This window comes from Podarcis muralis, chromosome 8, assembly GCF_964188315.1.
Source record: "Podarcis muralis chromosome 8, rPodMur119.hap1.1, whole genome shotgun sequence".
Lineage (NCBI taxonomy): Eukaryota > Metazoa > Chordata > Lepidosauria > Squamata > Lacertidae > Podarcis > Podarcis muralis.
This window is the reverse complement of record NC_135662.1, coordinates 903,178-919,289: the sequence shown is the minus strand read 5'-3', so window position 1 is coordinate 919,289 and position 16,112 is coordinate 903,178. Positions and strand designations below refer to the sequence as shown.

Below are 16,112 nucleotides of genomic sequence, written 5' to 3'. Positions count from 1 at the left end.
TCTAGGAATGAGCCAGACTATTTGGTCCATATATAGCCCAATATTGCCTGGCTCTGACTGGCAGCATGTCTCTTTCAGCAAAAGGCCTTTGCCAGCACCTGCCCTCTGGAGATACCAGGGCTTTTGAGCCTGGGACTTTCTGCCACTCAGCTACATACCCAGTAGTTTTTCTCCCAAACGGGTGGAGGCAGAGTAAAGCCTTCACTGAGGTGCAGAAGAATTGGGCGCCTCCTGGCTGTTTCTCTGCAGAAGCTCAGAAGCCAGGAGATTTGGGGGTGGGGGATAAATGCGCAAGAAGAGACCAGGATGCCAGGCTGACTTTTCTCCCTTGCCTAGACACCCCCAGGATTCAGCCTCCCTCCCCATCCCTATCTTGCTTCTGTTTACACAGCCAAGAGGACAACCAACTTAGCACATAAAATATAGCCTTTTTCATAAGCGGGTGGCCAGCAGGAGTAGACTGGAATAACCAGGTTTGATATTCCTCCTCTTCCGCCTGAGAGCAGCAAGGCTCTTCCCAGCCCTCCTTCTCCCAGATCAGCCCTTTCATGGGAATGCAGAGTGCAGGGTAGCTGTCTCAGGTGGGGTTTTTTTGGGGGGGGTGGAGCCTAGTGACCAGGTTGCCCTCCTTGCCATCCATTGACACTTCCACTTCCTTCCCAAGAAGATGAAGAAACGCTGGGTCTCCATAAAGGAGGGGAGAGATCTGAGCAGTCCGGTGTGTGGAGGGGGGCACCCCTTCCTCTTCCCTCTCCACCCCCCCCCCCCCAGTTCCACATCCCTCCACTCTCCTGCCTTTCCCCCTGCCCCTCTCTTCTCCCCCTTCCCCCTTCCTCCACGTGGACCAGCTATTTTCAAGAAAGTGCTACTGGGAAAAGAATCCTTTCCCTTGCCAGGAATGCACACCGAGGAATGCCTGGGCTGTTCCAAGAGCAACTTCCAGACGTGTGGCTGAGTGACGGCAGCTCCTTGTGGAGTGGGGGGAGGACTATGGGGGGGGGGAGTAGAGGGCTGCAGCCTCCTTTGTGAGTAAGCGCTCAGGCTGATGTGTTAACTACACGGGAGGCGGAGGGAGGGGATGGATGGATGGCTACTGGCTGCTTCCACAGAGGAGGGGAAAATCTGCCTCTGCCTTGGCAGGCGCTTGAAATCCAAGCAAGGAAGGGGTTGTTGATCTTCTTGCCCTGACCTTTGTGGTGGCAACAGCAGCAGATTCACAGGCACCCCCAGCCCCTCTCAGCCCTCTCCTGGCAGGCCAGCTTGACCTCTTCCCCAGTTCAAAAGAAAAGGCTCAAAATTCTGCACCAAGAGGAAGGGCAAGGTCAGGATTCTGCCCAACCCGCCATTGTGTTTCTGAGGACTTTGCAAGAGAAGCTGGAAGCCCTTCAGGCACACGGCACTTGGCAAAGCCGTGGGGGACCGAAGCTTGCTTTTACCAAAACTTAAATAAGGGGGAGCTGAGACCTGAGGTTGACACCAGAGCAGGATGCTGCTCCGGCCAGTTATTTCCCTCTTGGTGTGGGTGCTTGGAACCTTCTTTGTGGCGGGGGGGGGGGGTTCCAGTGATTCCACGCCAAAGGCAACTGGTAGGCAGAAAATATGTACCTGGCAGCCTGCTAGCCAAGGAAGAATGCAGGGGGTGGCATGGGGAGGGATGAACTGTTTCTTCCTTGCAAGGCCTGCTGTAATCCAGGAGTGCGGCTGGGATCACCAGCCAGTGTTGTGGCTAAGGCGGGAGCACCCCAGACACTTCTCCCTGGCGCAGTGCGCAGAGGGGCTCTGCAGTGCTCTTTGCACGTGCAGCCTGGTCATGCCGGGGGAATGCCTTGGAAGGGAGTCAGCTGGATGTCCTTGGAGCTGGCATCCTCCTCCTCCTCCCCAGGCCCAGCCAAATCTTCCCGGCTGGAAAATTCCTGGCCGGACCCTAGAAAGGGAGACCAGGGGTGCTGAGTGGACAGACTAGGGGAGCCTCTCTCTCTCTCTCTCTCTCTCTCTCTCTCTCTCTCTCTCGGGGCCCTTAACCACCCACTTCCACCACCGTCACCCCAGCCACTTGTTGCTTCCTGTGTGTGCGCTTATGGGAACCAGATGGTGCAGCCTCTGAGCATGCAAGGGCAGAGGTCACATTCACACCTCCCTCCCAGACAGCCTGTAATTGGGAGGAGGGGTCCCCCTTCTCTTTCTCTTGTGCACTCTGCCCTTGAGCAAGAGGGAGAGGGTGCACCGTGTGTGTGTGTGTGTGTGTGTGTGTGTGTGTGTGTGTGTGAGAGAGAGAGAGAGAGAGAGAGAGAGAGAGAGAGTGCAATGGCTGTAAGAAGTCAAACAAGGAGATCTATCTATCTATCTCCACCCCCTCTGGGAAGGGGTTTCTGTCTGGTTTCTTCACGCTTCCCCATCACCACACGTGCCACCCCCATTCCCCACAGAAGAGGATGGGTTGGAGGGGTGCTCCCTGGGGTGCCCTCCAGTCTCACACCCGAAGGCAAAAGAGCTACTTCTCCTGCCTCCTCTGCTCCCTCTTTCCAGAGCATGCCAAAAGTGGTAAATTCAGTTAGGTCTGCAGTGGTCCTTTGGGTTCCACTTTGATGGAGCTGAGGAGCCCATGAATAAAGGGCTGTGACACCTCCCACCTCTGGGGGGAGAGAGCTTTAGATCTCTTCAAGCGCCTGTGCCTTAAACCAAACCTTGGGCACATTGCATTCTGGGACACATGGTCTGCCTTGACATGCTTCTCCAGATGTGTTTCCAGTGGTGTCCTTTGGCAAGTCCAGATGCTACACGTGCACACGCTCCCAGTGGTGATAGTGGTTTTGCCACCTAAAGGTGGCAATCTAATCAGCATGTGGGGGGGGTGTAGACTGAGTTCTGCTTTCCCAGCCGGGGGCCAATCCAGCGAAGATGGAATCACAGCAGATGCGGAGCTGGCCGAACCCAGAGCTGGGGGCTGCCAGCCCTGCGAGTGCTGGAAAGTGTGAGGCTCCCTCCTCTGCGCACGGCTGCTGACCACCCCCACCCCCTCTGTACTTTAACAAGTTTCTGAAGGGCGCCCATAAATCCCCAGCTCTGCCTTTAATGAGCCGCTTGCCGCGCTCGGTGGTGGCGCCCGGCCGTGGTTCCAATCATGGAGCCATTAGAGGCAGCAGAAGCTGAGTGTAACCCACCCAGCCCTTTTTCGGGATTTGCCAGATGCCGGCCTTGATGGGCCTCCCACCTCCCCCCCCACACCCCGGCAGAGGAACCGAGGGGTGGCCATGCTGGAAAGAGATGCACAGGAGGAGGAGGAAGAAGAAGAGGAGGCTTTGCCCCCTGGCGGGAGCCCTGAAACCATAGGCTGCCCTGCCTGCTGGCCTTGTTCCACCTGCCCCGGCTGGCTTGGAGGCTGCCCAGTGCCAGCCCAGCCCACTTAGGCCCATGCTGTCTTTTCAAACAGGCAGCCTCTTCAGCTGCAAAGAGGTCTTTCCCAGCCCTGCCCCTTGGTCCTGTTCACTGGAGAGAGAGAGGGGCTATCCAGGAATTGCATCTGGGACCTTCTGCATACAAAGCAGGGCCTCCTCCTTGCATGCCATCAGGAGGGAGGAGGGAAGCTGGTTGCATCTGGTGGCATTTTCCTGGTCCCCTGGGAAGGTCTTCAGAAGCATCCCTCCATGTCCGTGATACAGGCCAGGCCAGGCCAACCCAATGCCCTGCCCCACCTTCACCTGTGGTGGCTGCTGCTCCTCATCACTCTGACACACCTGGCTCCCTACCAGATGGCGCCAGCTGCAAGCCAGCAGGGTGGGTGAGGCTGCCTTCATTGGGGAGAGGCTGTCAGCAGGCATTGTGGTTCTCTCTCTGCGCCTCTGCATCCACCCTGCCTGGTTTGGGGGTGCAGAGTCAGGATTTGAGGCCAAGCCAGGGGTGGTGCTGAGCAGTCTTGGTTTCCCTTGGACATCCTGCAAGAGCCCATTCGTGGGTGAGGGAGGGGAGCAGGTTTGGACATGCCATTGTGGGATGTGTGTGCGTGAGAGATGCCCTGCAGACCTTCCCCTGAACCTGAGCAGCTGCCTTCAGGCCTCCAGAGCTGGCTTTTGTCTGATCCCTCGCCCTCTTCCTCCTCCAGGACATCCGCAACACAGTGGGCAACATCCCCATGGAGTGGTACCAGGACTTCCCCCACATTGGCTATGACTTGGATGGGAAGAAGATCTACAGGCCCATCCGCACCAAGGATGAGCTGGACAAGTTTCTGGAGAAGATGGAGAGCCCTGACTACTGGTGAGGGGCTCTGAGTTGGCAGGCGATGGCAAGGGGAGGGGGGAAACACCAAGCAGGTCAGTCATGTCCTCTGCGCATCCAAAGTGCTTCATGTGCAGCATTATCTCACCAGTCTTTGCAGCTGCCCCAGAAAGTCAGCCAGGGTCGTTACAGACAGGGCTGAGACCGAGAAAGTGTGCCCAGCACAGGGCTAGCCTGAGACTCGGGTCCTGCCAACAACTCAGGCCCTTATAGTTCTGCCACCCAACAAGGACTGGCCAGCAGGGTGGGCAGCCTGTCTGCCCCCCCCCTTTCACCCTCCCCTTTCACCCCACCCCAGGCGGACCGTCCAGGACAAGATGACCGGAGTGGACATCAAGCTGTCTGACGAGCAGGTGGATCTGGTGCACCGTCTCCAGAGGGGCCAGTTTGGGGATGTAAATTTCAACCCCTACGAGGTAAGGAAAGGCCTGCCGCCCAGTGGCAATGAGGCTCCTCCTCTTCCCCCGCCACTCTTCAGCTCCGCCCTCCTAAGCCCCGCCTCTCTTGCAGCCCGCCATCGACTTCTTCAGCAGCCAGGTGATGATCCACCCCGTGACGAACCGCCCAGCCGACAAGCGGAGCTTCATCCCCTCCCTCATTGAGAAGGAGAAGGTGAGCAGGGGAGGGGTCTGGGCCAGGTGTCTCCCATCAAGCACAGGTGGGGCGGGGACAGAAGATTCAGGCAACATGAGGCCTGTATCTCCAAGAGGGGGTGGAAATCCTACCCAGATCTCATGAGGTGCTCTCATTAATCCCCATATGCTCCTCCCCAACTAGAGGGCCCCGCCCTGGTGGAGAGAAGGACCCCCCCCATCAGTACACCCTGGGGGCAGCCCTGCCCCTGAGGAGCCCCATGCTGGAAATGCCTTGAGCCACAGCGAGCATTTGGCTCTGGGCACGGAAGTCAGGCCACTGAACTGGCCACAGCAGCTGCTGCAGACCAAGATGTTGCTGGTCAAGCCTGGTCAGAAGAGACATCCACTCAGTGCAAAACCTGAGCTCTGCATCAGCCAACTGCTCCCCAGGCAGGTGGAGGCACCTGGTCCTAAACATTTGCCTGGGGCAATTCTGGGTCCAGCAAGGGGCCCTGGAGGGCTTGCCAGCACTGTCTGCCCCTGAAAACACTCGCTAGCGGGCAGAGAAAGCAACATCTAGGCCAGGGGTCAGCAAACCTTTTTTTGGAGGGGGCCGGTTCACCATCCCCCAGACCTTGTGACGGGCCAGACTGCACATGCAGCAGAGAGGGCTTCTCTCTGTCTCCCCCAGCCCCTGCCTACCTATGGTGCTGCTGGGGCAAGGATAGGCTGGCTCCAGAGAGGCACTGCACTCTGCCAACCGTGGCTCCTGTGCCTGCCCTTACGAGCAGCAGAGGCTGGCGGCAGCAGAGGGATGAGCGGCCCAAAAGGGCTGGCTGGCTCCAGAGAGACGCTGCCCAAAATGGCGCTCAGCCAGCTCAGCCTAGCCCCCTTCCTCTACACAGGGCAGGGAGAAGCCAGGAGGAGACTCCATGGTGTGTGAGAAGGAGAGGGGGAATGGTGCCCCCCCCAAAAAAAAGGTGCAGAAAAAAAATTAACAAAAAAAATTAACGAAGGAATCCACATGATCCACGGACCATCTGTGGGCTGGATCCTGAGGGCAATTGGGCTGGATGCGGCCCGCGGCCGTAGTTTGCCGACCCCTGATTTAGGCGGTCAGGAAAGCTTAAATGTACCTGAGCAAGAAGAAAGTTTATTGCCTGGAACACAGGAAAACCAGGAGATTGTTAGTGTTAAGAAGCAGGTTCCTAGGAAGGAGGCGATTCTATGGCCCCCCTTGAGGAAAAGAGACGCATCAGCTCCGTCTCTGGCCAAGGGGAGCCTTGAGCACCATGAAGGCAGCCTCTTCCCAGGTTCTCCTTCCACCCACAGGGAGGAACAGGCATCTCTCTCTCCTGGCTCCAAAGGCCTTTGCCAGGAGCTGCTTCCTTACTGAGCAGGTCCCCATTTGCAGGTCTCCAAGTTGGTCCATGCCATCAAGATGGGCTGGATCAAGCCCCGGAAGCCCAAGGAGGACACGCCGGCTTTCTATGACCTTTGGGCTCAGGAAGATCCCAATTCCATCCTGGGGCGGCACAAGATGCATGTTCCCGCCCCCAAGCTCCCTCTGCCCGGCCATGAGGAATCGTACAACCCTCCGCCAGAGTACCTCCCTACTGAGGAAGAGGTGAGCCGGCAGGAGGTGGAGCAGGCTGGGGGTGGCTGGGGTGTGTGTGTTTGGATCAGGGAAAGAGAGTCTGTGTGCCCCACTCAGGTGGGGAGGCAGAACATGCAGAGGGTCTCCTGGGGTCCCATCTCCAGCCGCTTTTCTACTTCCGGGTGACCTCGGTCTCTTTCTCTCCCTCTTCCTGCAGAAGCTGGCCTGGGAGCAGCAGGAGCCTTCGGAGCGCAAGCTGAACTTTGTGCCCCGCCGGCATGACTGTCTGCGCCGGGTGCCTGCCTACCCCCGCTTCATCCACGAGCGCTTTGAGCGCTGCCTGGACCTCTACCTCTGCCCACGCCAGAGGAAGATGCGGGTATGTAGAAGCCGCGGGTCTCTCCCAGGGTGGGGGCGGCCAGGAAGGCAGGTCGGCTGGGACCAAGGCCTGCCTGCCTCCCCTGGGTGGGGCAGGATTGTGAACAAGGAATATGCCACTCACCTTCCCAGATGGCTTCTAAACGGCTTGCAAGTACAAAATCCACACCAAATTAAAATCCACAGTGGAACAGTTCCATCAAAACATTAAACACATCCATAAATTGTACAGTAACGCAAGGCCATTAAGGGGCAGGACTGGAACAGAGTCACCACCTGAGATGCTGGTGTGCAGGAGAGTGGCAGGGGGCTCGGCAGTCACAAAGCTGAGACTGCAAAGGTCGGTCCGGCTTCCAGAGGCAGACATATCCTCTGGGAGGAGGGGGTGGCAGGGATATGCCCCCCTGGGAGCCTGCTCAAAGGAGTCTGGCCACTCCGCTTAAGGCAAGCTGCTTTCCTGGAGCAGAGGGCCCTGTGGAAAGCGGGAGCCCTTGGCATGCCGTTTGCTCACAGCTTCCTTCTCTTCTAGGTCAACGTGGATCCTGAGGATTTGATCCCCAAACTGCCCAAGCCGCGGGACCTGCAGCCGTTCCCCACCGTGCAGGCCTTGGTAAGGCTTTGGAGGGACCCAGGGGAGGCAGGACCCCCTCTGCTTCCCCCTCTGGCTTTTATGCTGTGGGTGGGAGCAGGGTGCAGAAGGGAAGAGACAGCCAGGGGTCCAGTACTGCCCTGGTCAGTGGAGTGGGCAGTGAGAGCGCTGTGTGAGGAGTCTCTGGCCCATCCTTCCAGCCTTGCCTGCTTCACTCCCCTCCTTCTCTCGCCAGGTCTATCGTGGCCACACCAGCCTGGTGCGCTGCCTCAGCGTCTCCCCCAGTGGACAGTGGCTGGCCTCAGGTAAGCAGCGGCTCTGGACGGGCGCCGGGAGCACAAGCCGCTTCTCGGTGGGTGGGGAGGGGAGCAGGGGCCACTTACCCCTGCCCACCCTCACCCTGGCTGTGCCTGGGCTTGTGCAGGTTCCGATGACGGGACGGTGAAGTTCTGGGAGGTCTGCACGGCACGGTGTGTGAAGACCCTCCCAGTGGAAGGCGCAGTGAAGAGCTTGGCTTGGAACCCCAACCCCACCGTCTGCCTGGTGGGCATTGCCGTGTGAGTACCCTCTCCCTTCTGGGACCAGCCAGGGCGGAGGAGGGAAGGCAGCAGGGTCTCTGAAGGATCTGCGGACGGGGCTCTTCTGGCTGGGTGAAGGGCACAAAAGGGATCCTAAGGGAAAGGCCGGCTCCTGCTTGCTGTCCTTAGGGAAGCGGTCGCAAGCAAAAGGGCCCATGTCACCCTGGCAGGGCATTTACGCAAGCCTTGTGGCAGCTCAGCTAGAGATGCTGAGCACGGTTCTGGCCACCTCCTCAAAAGGAGATGGTGCCCTTCTGCATGGGGCCACTCTTAAGGAGTGGGGGAGGTGACAGCGTAGTTTGTGAACTCTTTAGAGAGGACAAATGCACAGACACCCCCAGGATCCTTGAACTCGGGGCAGGGAGAGAGGGAGGTCGTCCCATGAAGCTGCTTGCCAGGAGACGCAGGAGAAAGAGGAGGAGCCCCTTCTTCACACAGCATGTCCCCCACTGCCGGGGTCTGTTGCTGCTGCAAGATGCACTGAGCACCCACTTAGGCAGCTCCAAAAGAGGGCTGTGAGAGTTCATTCATGGAGGAAGGGCAATCTTGCGCAGGGTGGCTGGATGGGAGGTCCAGGGGCAGGGACAGCCTGTGCCACCAAAGGGCTTGGGCGGGTGGACGGCAGAAGAGGGCTACTTACTCCGATCAAGTCCTGCTTGTGGGGAACCTGTGGCACGTCTGGCCGGCCTCTGGTTCCTTCTGTTAAAATGTTTGCATGCCCCCTTTTGGCAGCTTTCAGAACAGCCAGTGAAACTGGCCCCAGAACGTGGGACTTGAGGAGCCCCTTCTGCTCCCGCCCAGCCAGGGTGCCCTTGTGCCACACCCCAGGGTTCACCTGGGGGCTTCTGCAGACCCACCTCAGGGCAGCATTGGTTGGGACCGTTGCTTCTCTGCGCCCCTGGGACTCAGCAAGCACAATGTCCTCCTCCTCACCTTTGTTTTCCATTCCCCACCTTGCAGGGAGCAGTCGGTGCTGCTGGTGAACCCCAGCCTTGGGGACAAGCTGCTCTATGGGGCCACTGACCAGCTCCTGGATGCCTACGTGCCCCCCGAGGAGGAGCGACCACAGCCTGTCACCTGGGAGGAGGCAACCGGAGAGGAGAGGAGCCGGGGCGTGCGCCTCATTGTCCGGCATGGGAAGGTACCCGAGGAGAGGAAGGGGGGCTTTGAAGCCCAGGGTGGGAGGAGGCTATTGCTATGCCCACTAGCCTTGTCCCTGCTCTGCTAAGCCCAAAGCAAGGAGGGGAGCCCCCTCTCTGCTAATGAACCTTATTTATGTCTCATCTAAGAAACGGTGCTTGTGATGATTTTTGTGTGAGCACTCAGAACCTTGTCTTGCCTCCCTCTCTCCTGCAGTCCCTGAAGCAGGTGACTTGGCACGCGAAAGGCGACTACTTTGCCACGGTGGTGCAGGACAACAGCCACCTGCAGGTGCTGATCCACCAGGCCAGCAAGCGCTGGAGCCAGGCGCCCTTCCGGCGCAGCAAGGGCCAAGTGCAGCGCGTCCTCTTCCACCCGCTGAGGCCCTTCTTCTTCGTGGCCACGCAGCGCTTCATCCGCGTCTACAACCTCCTCAAGCAGGAGCTCACCAAGAAGCTGCACGCCAACTGCCAGTGGGTCTCCAGCATGGCCCTCCATCCGGCAGGTGAGCAGCGTCCACGGGGAAGACCCACTTGGCACACGGGGGGGGGGGCAGCTGGACAGGGGTGGGCGTGGTGGGCCCTCCAAGGGGGAGGTGCCTGCCCACTGCCCCAGAGGATGTTATGCCTCCCCTCCCCTGGGTGCTGCCCTTGCCCGCTGGGGCCAGACTGGAGCTGCAGCGCTTGGGAGTCCTTAGGGGGAGAGGCCCCTGCTGAAGGCTCCCTGCTTCCTTCTCCTCTCAGGCGACAACCTGATCTGTGGCAGCTACGACAGCAAACTCGCCTGGTTTGATCTGGACCTGTCCACCAAGCCCTACCGGGTGCTGAGGTCAGTCAGCAGAGAAGCCAGGGATGGGTGCAGGGCCAAGGCGGATCTGGGTAGAGGGCCTCTAGGCTCCCCCCTTCCCATTCCAACCACCCAAAGACCTGCTGCTGCTGCTGCCCTTGACTGGCAAGGCGACACTCTCTTCCTCCTCCTCCACCGCCTGTGTGGCTGCAGAGACGGGCAGGCAGGTCCAGCCCCCTCCTGTATCCACTCCAGCTGTTGCCTCCCAGTGGAAGCTGGATGGATCTCAGTTCACGCCCCCATTTGCCAGCATCACTTTTGGTTGTCTGAATCTTCCCCTCCCCATGCAGAGAAGCACAACAGGTTGCCCGCAAGGCGGTGGTGCCCTGTTGTCTTGGGAATGGCCCTGAAAGGGATCTTACAGTGGCCGCCCCTTGGGATAGTTGCTCGAGTGCGAGGCTGACCTCCCTTGGCCAGACTCCCTGCCTCTATCCCACTGTAGACTCACTTTTGCGCAGATTACTGCGTCTCCCTCTCACACATGCTTGCTGGCAGAAGGAGGAGTGAGAGGCAAAGAAACCCCCCACCCCTTTCCTTGCACGGAGGTTCTCCCGCTGGGGCTTGCGAAGCAACAGAGGAGCACCGCCGTGGCTGGATGAGGTTGACCTTCTCTCTCCCGGCAGGCACCACAAGGCAGCGCTGAGGGCCGTGGCTTTCCACCCGCACTACCCGCTCTTTGCCTCTGGCTCAGACGACGGCAGCGTCATCGTTTGCCATGGCATGGTTTACAAGTGAGTAGGAGGGGGAGGGTGGGGGTGGAAGAATGGTTGGGGAAAACCTTCCTGCATAAGAGCCAGTGTGTGAGAGGGAATCAAACTCTCCCCCCCCCCCCCCATGCAGTGACCTGCTTCAGAATCCGCTCATCGTTCCGGTGAAAGTGCTGAAGGGCCACGCGCTGACCCACGACCTGGGGGTCCTGGACGTCGTCTTCCACCCCAGCCAGCCCTGGGTCTTCTCTGCAGGCGCAGATGCCACCGTCCGGCTCTTCACGTAACCTCCCTCCCCGGGTGGGACTGCGCATCCTGACTCGCTTTCCCAGGGCAGCGGAAGTGCCCTGGGCAGAGACTGAAGCCTGAAATACTTGTTTTATGATTAAATGGTTTAGATACGTGATCGTGGATGGGCTCCTTTGTCCCAGGAAGGGAAGGATTCCTAAAAAATAGAGGGCAGAGCTGGCGGCGGCCTCAAGGAAGGTCTTCCTGCTCAACTATTTTTATTATAAATTAATTTTCTATACCCATTTACACCTTTACACCGGAATACAGCTGTGCATGACCCTGAGGGTCATCTAGTCCAACCCGGTGCAATGCAGGAATCTCAATTAAGCATCCCTCTCAGGAGGCCATCCAACCTCTGCTTAAAGAGGCCCCCACCTTCCAAGGGAGCCTGACCTACTTGTCAAACAGCTCTTACCCTCAGAAAGTTGGAATCTCCTTTTTGGTAACTCAAAGCCATGGGTTCGAGTCCTACCCTCCAGAGCAGGTCTACAAAATCCTCTGCAAAGTACTGGTTCCCAATAGCCAAAGAAGCCTTGACACAGCATTTCTGAGAAGCAAATACTTTATTAAAAATAGGTTGTCTGGTTTTATGTACAAATTCTACTGAGAGGAACAATGGATGAACCTGTGGAAGCTCTTGGAAGGGGCAGGAGAGTGCAGGAGGGGAGGGGTCTTGCCAGTTCCTCTGTGCACAGTGGGAGAAGTGCCCCCGCTTCTCCCCAAAGTCCCAGATCTGTGTTAAGAGCAGCAGATAGTCCACACCTGATGTGGGGAGAGAGGGAGAAGCCCGTGGGGGTGGAAGAGGCAGCACTGGAAAGGGTTTTTCTGTGCTCTGGTGCCTGGACCAGCCGGCTCATGCAGAGCAGCTCTGGCCTGTCCCTCGGGGGGGGGGGTGCGTTTGGGACACGTGACTATGGACTGTACAAGTGGGGGGCGCGGCACCGCCGGAAGAGTCCTGGGGTCGTGGGCCTCCCCTGCCCCAGGCAGACGGCGTTCAGTGAGTGCTGTGGAAGACGTGAGGTGCAGCAGGGAGGAAGATCGTCCGGTGAAGACGTCCTGCCAGGGTCCCACACGGGATGCTCGGAGGCCCTCAAGCAATCCTGACGAGGCGGCCCAGGGTCTCGGCCACCTTCACCCGCACGGCTGTCACGGGGTCCTTCAGCAGCACAGTCAGAGCTGGGGGTGGGAAGCAGAGCCCGTCAGCAACAAGCCGAACGACTCCCTTCGCTGCGCAAGACGCAAGCTTGGGCCCAAGTGGCCCTTATTATCCTCGGCCTCCCGGGTGCCCTCAGTCTCCTCCACCCCAAGACCCCCAACTGGGCCCTATCCTGCTTGGGAGCCAGAGCCCCAATCTGTGACCTGGAGGGCCAGACAGCACGCAGCCTGGCAAACCCCGCCAGAGCCTCTGAAGGGCCCTGGGCCGCTCCGCCTGCTGGCACAGACCCAACTGCGAAGGGGAGCGCACGCCAAGAGTTCCTCTCGAGCAGCAGAGATACAATAATATTTTTCCAGTAGCATGTTTACACTGCAAATCCGAGACTCTCGCGTCCCTGCAGAGCGAACGAGGCGGCCTGATTTATGTGCAGAGCCGCTTCCCGTGGCTCAGCACTGGCCAGCTGCAGGAGCTCCCCCCGGGGGCGCTGGCAGGCAGAGCGCCTCCCGCTCAATACGGGAAGCTGCGGTGACCCCATCCGGAGCCTGGCCTCCCCGCTCCCAAATTGCATCCCCCACTCCGGCAAACAGACGGGCCTCTCTTCAGGACCACTCCAACAGCCAACGGAAAGATAGTTTTCCCTTTTTTAGTGGTTTTTAAGCTCTGCTGGAAAGCTCAGAGATTTTCCGAGTCTTACTCGAAGCGATGAGGTCACTGCTGACAAGGAAAAACAGCCCCGAAATCCAGGAAAGTTCGTTACTCAAACTGGCTTCCTCTGCTGCGCTTTGAATGGCAGGTCCCTGCTCAGGGAGGGACATGCGCTGGGCATGTCTGATCGCCCCACTTCACATCGCTGGGCCTCCAGCCCCAGCATGCCTGAGGGCAGCCAGAGGTGCAGGTGACCCCCAGGTCCCACCCAAAGGACAGGCAGCCCTCGTCTGCAGTGCCTGGGTGGTCCCTGGCCATGTGCTGTCTGCACTTTGCAGGAAGGATTCCAGCTCTCTTCAGTTCCCACCTCCCCATAGACACAACCCTCATTAACAACCTCCTTGTATAGGAAGACCAATAAAGGGGGCGATGGTCCCCAAGGAAGAGAAGGAGAACATTTGGCCCATTAGTGCAGCATACATGCTTGGTACATGACCTGCATTTTCCACCTTTCCGAGATGGGTGTCAAGGCCGACTCTGCCTCCACTGAACCTCAGGTGGAGACACTTCCCTGCCAGCCTCTGCCACCTGCACCCCTGCAGGCTGCCTCTGCCCCAGAACCCGAGTGCCCAGCTGCAAGGGCACAAGGCAAGCCTAGGAAAAGCCCCCCATGAGCTGCCACCCTCACCCCTGCCAGGGGGCACCCAATTTTGAGTACCCTGAATGGGCACCACAGTGGGAAGACCGGCCTCAGCTGCCAAAGGGACAGGAGCTGGCCTTGGGCACCAGGAACCACCTGGGGGGGGGAGGGGAGACCTCGGGCGGCAAAGCGTCCTGCGCCAGCCCTGAGACTCACCGGCAATGAGCTCATCCAGGTCCAGCTGTTGGCTGTGCTCTCTGTCAACGTGGAGAACAAGGAAGCCTGGAAGGGAAGGGCAAGAGGGTGACGCTCGGGGCAACAGAAGGGCCAAATCCCCTGATGCCCCCCCAGCTGGGGGACAAAGGGGTGGCCAGGAACCGCTCTGCCCAGGGTGCCCCTCGCCCGCCTCACCTACGAACATGGGGGCAGCTGCCCGGATGTCTGGCCAGTTGCTCTTGAAGTAGAAGAGGTTTGTGGCCACCAGGCGACTCAGCGTGTCGGGGTAAGACTGCATCTGCCAAGAGGGAGGGGAGACCCAGCGGAGGTGAGCAGTCGGTGCTGGAGGGGAGACCCCCCCCCTCAGGAGGAGAGTCCGTCCACCTGCCCCCCCCCCGGCCCCACCAGAGCTGGAGGAAGGGAGCGCAGAGGTCTCTCCTCTCCACCCCCCCCAACACCACCAAGAATAAGGGGTGTTCTGCTTCCATTGGCCACCCCATTTGTTCCCCAACCCACTTTGGAGTCCTTTAAAGCCCTAAACAGGACCTCTCAAGAACGGCTCCCACCCCCGTGAGCCCGGCTGAGCTCTCAGGGCAAACGCCCGAGTCCCTGCTCAGCGTCCGATTTGGAAGACGGGCATGAGCAGCGGGGCCTTTTCAGCCAGGGCACCAGGGCTGCTCTTTGCCATCTGGGTTATCTCAACCCTCGGGCTGCGTGAGGCTACCTGCTTCTTTGGGGATCTGGCCTGGCATAAACCAAGGTGGTTTTTCCTGCCTTTTAACTGCTTTTTAAAAATATCATTTATTAGACTTGCTAGGCACTCACTAGAAATATACCCGAGTGACTTTCAAAACATTAAAACCAAAAAGCACAGGGGGGTAGATGATAATAAAAGCATTGCAGTGGTCCAGAGACAGACTTGGTAAAATTTAGAAAGGTGGCTGCCAGTTGCCCAGGGAGGAAGAGGGGGTCTCTGGACAAAGAGGGAAAGTAAAAACATTTCTGAGGCCGAGAGTGGGGCTCCTTGCTGTGCCACCTCGGAGGGAGGGCTTGGGGGCCATGCACTCTGCTCAGGCAGGGTCTCCGCTACCCCCCCCTTCATACTCACCAGGTGTTTGCAGACGTCATTCATGAACTCGCCATAGTGGAGGCTCCGGTCCTCATGGAGGTGGTTTTGGAACATGTCGCATAGGACGGGGCAGCCCATGCTGGGGCCACACTGGCGCAGGGCAAACTTGCAAGCCTGCAAGGAGGACACGGGGGGGGGGGGCTGTCAGCTGCCCCAAGAGCAAATCCCACCCCCCTGTGCCAGCCACAGCCCCTCCAACCGAAGAGAGACGCACCTTGACGACCTCTGGCTTTGGGTCCTGCAGGTGAAGCAGCAGAGTGACCAGCCCATTCAGGATCTGCTCAAAGAAAGCCTCTTCGCAGCTGCCAGCACTGAACTTGGTCAGGTGGCCAAAGAGGAGGATGGACGACCGGCGGAGCTCGTGCTTCTCCTGCAAGCGAAGCAGCGCCAGCTGTTGGGCTGTGGCAAAAGCGTCCCAGGGAGGGCCCTGCCTGTCCTCTGCCATCCAGCCTCCTCAGGGTGGTGTCCCAAGAGACCAGGGCCCTGCGGGACTGGACATCTTTCTGCAGGGCCTGCAAGACAGAGCTGTTCCGCCTGGCCTTCGGTTCGGACTCAGTCTGACCTTTATGTTTCCCTCCCCTTCTGGTTTAGATCAATGGGCTACTTTTAAAATGAGGTTGCATTTTAACCTGTATTTTAAATTCTTTTCTTTTCTTTTCCCTATTATGTTTTTACTGTTGTAAGCCGCCCTGAGCCTGGCTCTGGCAGGGGAGGGCGGGGTATAAATAAAATTTATTATTATTATTAAACACAAGCTCCCCCCCAGCCACAGACCAGGATCCCCACCAGTAGGGAAGGATCCAAACCTGCCTTAGGAAGAGCTCTGGCATGCTGTTCCTCCCCCCCCCTCCCCCAGGGGCTGAGCTGCCTTCTGCCCCAGCAGCCCCTCGCCCAGGGCATGATCCAGGCCAGCTTCCCCTCCCGGAAGCGCTTACGCTATCGAAGAAGGGCCGGATGCGGATGGCGATGTGGAGCAGCATGGAGCGGACGTCCCTCTCCTCCAGAAAGCCCAGGATCTTGGCGAGGCCCCCCATGGCTTCCAGGGCCACCAGGCTGTGGGGGTCGTCCTTGTCGTCCATGCCGTTCATCATGGAAGCCAGGAGCTGAGCCCCGTGACGCCTCACCTGCAGCCGGGGGCACACACCAGGCTCCGTCAGTGGCAGTGCCAGGGGTGGGTGCGCCCCTCAGACCAGGGTGGCAGCACTGAGCCAGAGGGGGCCAAAGCCCACCCTGGCACCCCTCCTGTGCCCAAGGAAGAGCGGCCTCGCCCTGGCAGATATTGGGGAGGAGGAAAGGAAAGGTGCCCCCCTGAGCAGGGGAAGCAGAGGGGGCCCATCCACTGGCATCCGC

At 59.1% G+C, this 16,112-nt stretch overlaps 2 protein-coding genes across 8 annotated transcripts in view; one reads left to right on the top strand and one right to left on the bottom strand.

Annotated features, from left to right (window-relative positions):
• The window catches only part of BOP1 (BOP1 ribosomal biogenesis factor), a 67,769-nt gene extending 56,678 nt beyond the window's left edge, over positions 1–11,091 (top strand). The window contains exons 4-16 of the mRNA XM_028735940.2: positions 4,100–4,254; positions 4,574–4,691; positions 4,786–4,887; positions 6,265–6,477; positions 6,665–6,826; positions 7,355–7,435; positions 7,650–7,719; positions 7,839–7,971; positions 8,953–9,133; positions 9,349–9,637; positions 9,876–9,960; positions 10,602–10,709; positions 10,819–11,091. Coding sequence (XP_028591773.2) covers positions 4,100–4,254; positions 4,574–4,691; positions 4,786–4,887; positions 6,265–6,477; positions 6,665–6,826; positions 7,355–7,435; positions 7,650–7,719; positions 7,839–7,971; positions 8,953–9,133; positions 9,349–9,637; positions 9,876–9,960; positions 10,602–10,709; positions 10,819–10,972 — 1,851 coding nt within the window. The 3' untranslated portion in view covers positions 10,973–11,091. The remainder of the gene's footprint in view (positions 1–4,099; positions 4,255–4,573; positions 4,692–4,785; positions 4,888–6,264; positions 6,478–6,664; positions 6,827–7,354; positions 7,436–7,649; positions 7,720–7,838; positions 7,972–8,952; positions 9,134–9,348; positions 9,638–9,875; positions 9,961–10,601; positions 10,710–10,818) is intronic.
• Positions 11,092–11,520: 429 nt separating this feature from the next.
• Positions 11,521–16,112, bottom strand: part of MROH1 (maestro heat like repeat family member 1) — a 58,431-nt gene continuing 53,839 nt past the window's right edge. For all 7 annotated transcript variants that reach the window (XM_028735930.2, XM_028735928.2, XM_028735927.2 and 4 more), the window contains 6 exons: positions 15,698–15,886; positions 14,977–15,132; positions 14,742–14,876; positions 13,829–13,931; positions 13,634–13,699; positions 11,521–12,152 (listed from right to left, as the gene is read on the bottom strand). In XM_028735930.2, the coding sequence (XP_028591763.2) occupies positions 12,067–12,152; positions 13,634–13,699; positions 13,829–13,931; positions 14,742–14,876; positions 14,977–15,132; positions 15,698–15,886 (735 nt within the window). In that variant the 3' untranslated portion in view covers positions 11,521–12,066. The remainder of the gene's footprint in view (positions 12,153–13,633; positions 13,700–13,828; positions 13,932–14,741; positions 14,877–14,976; positions 15,133–15,697; positions 15,887–16,112) is intronic.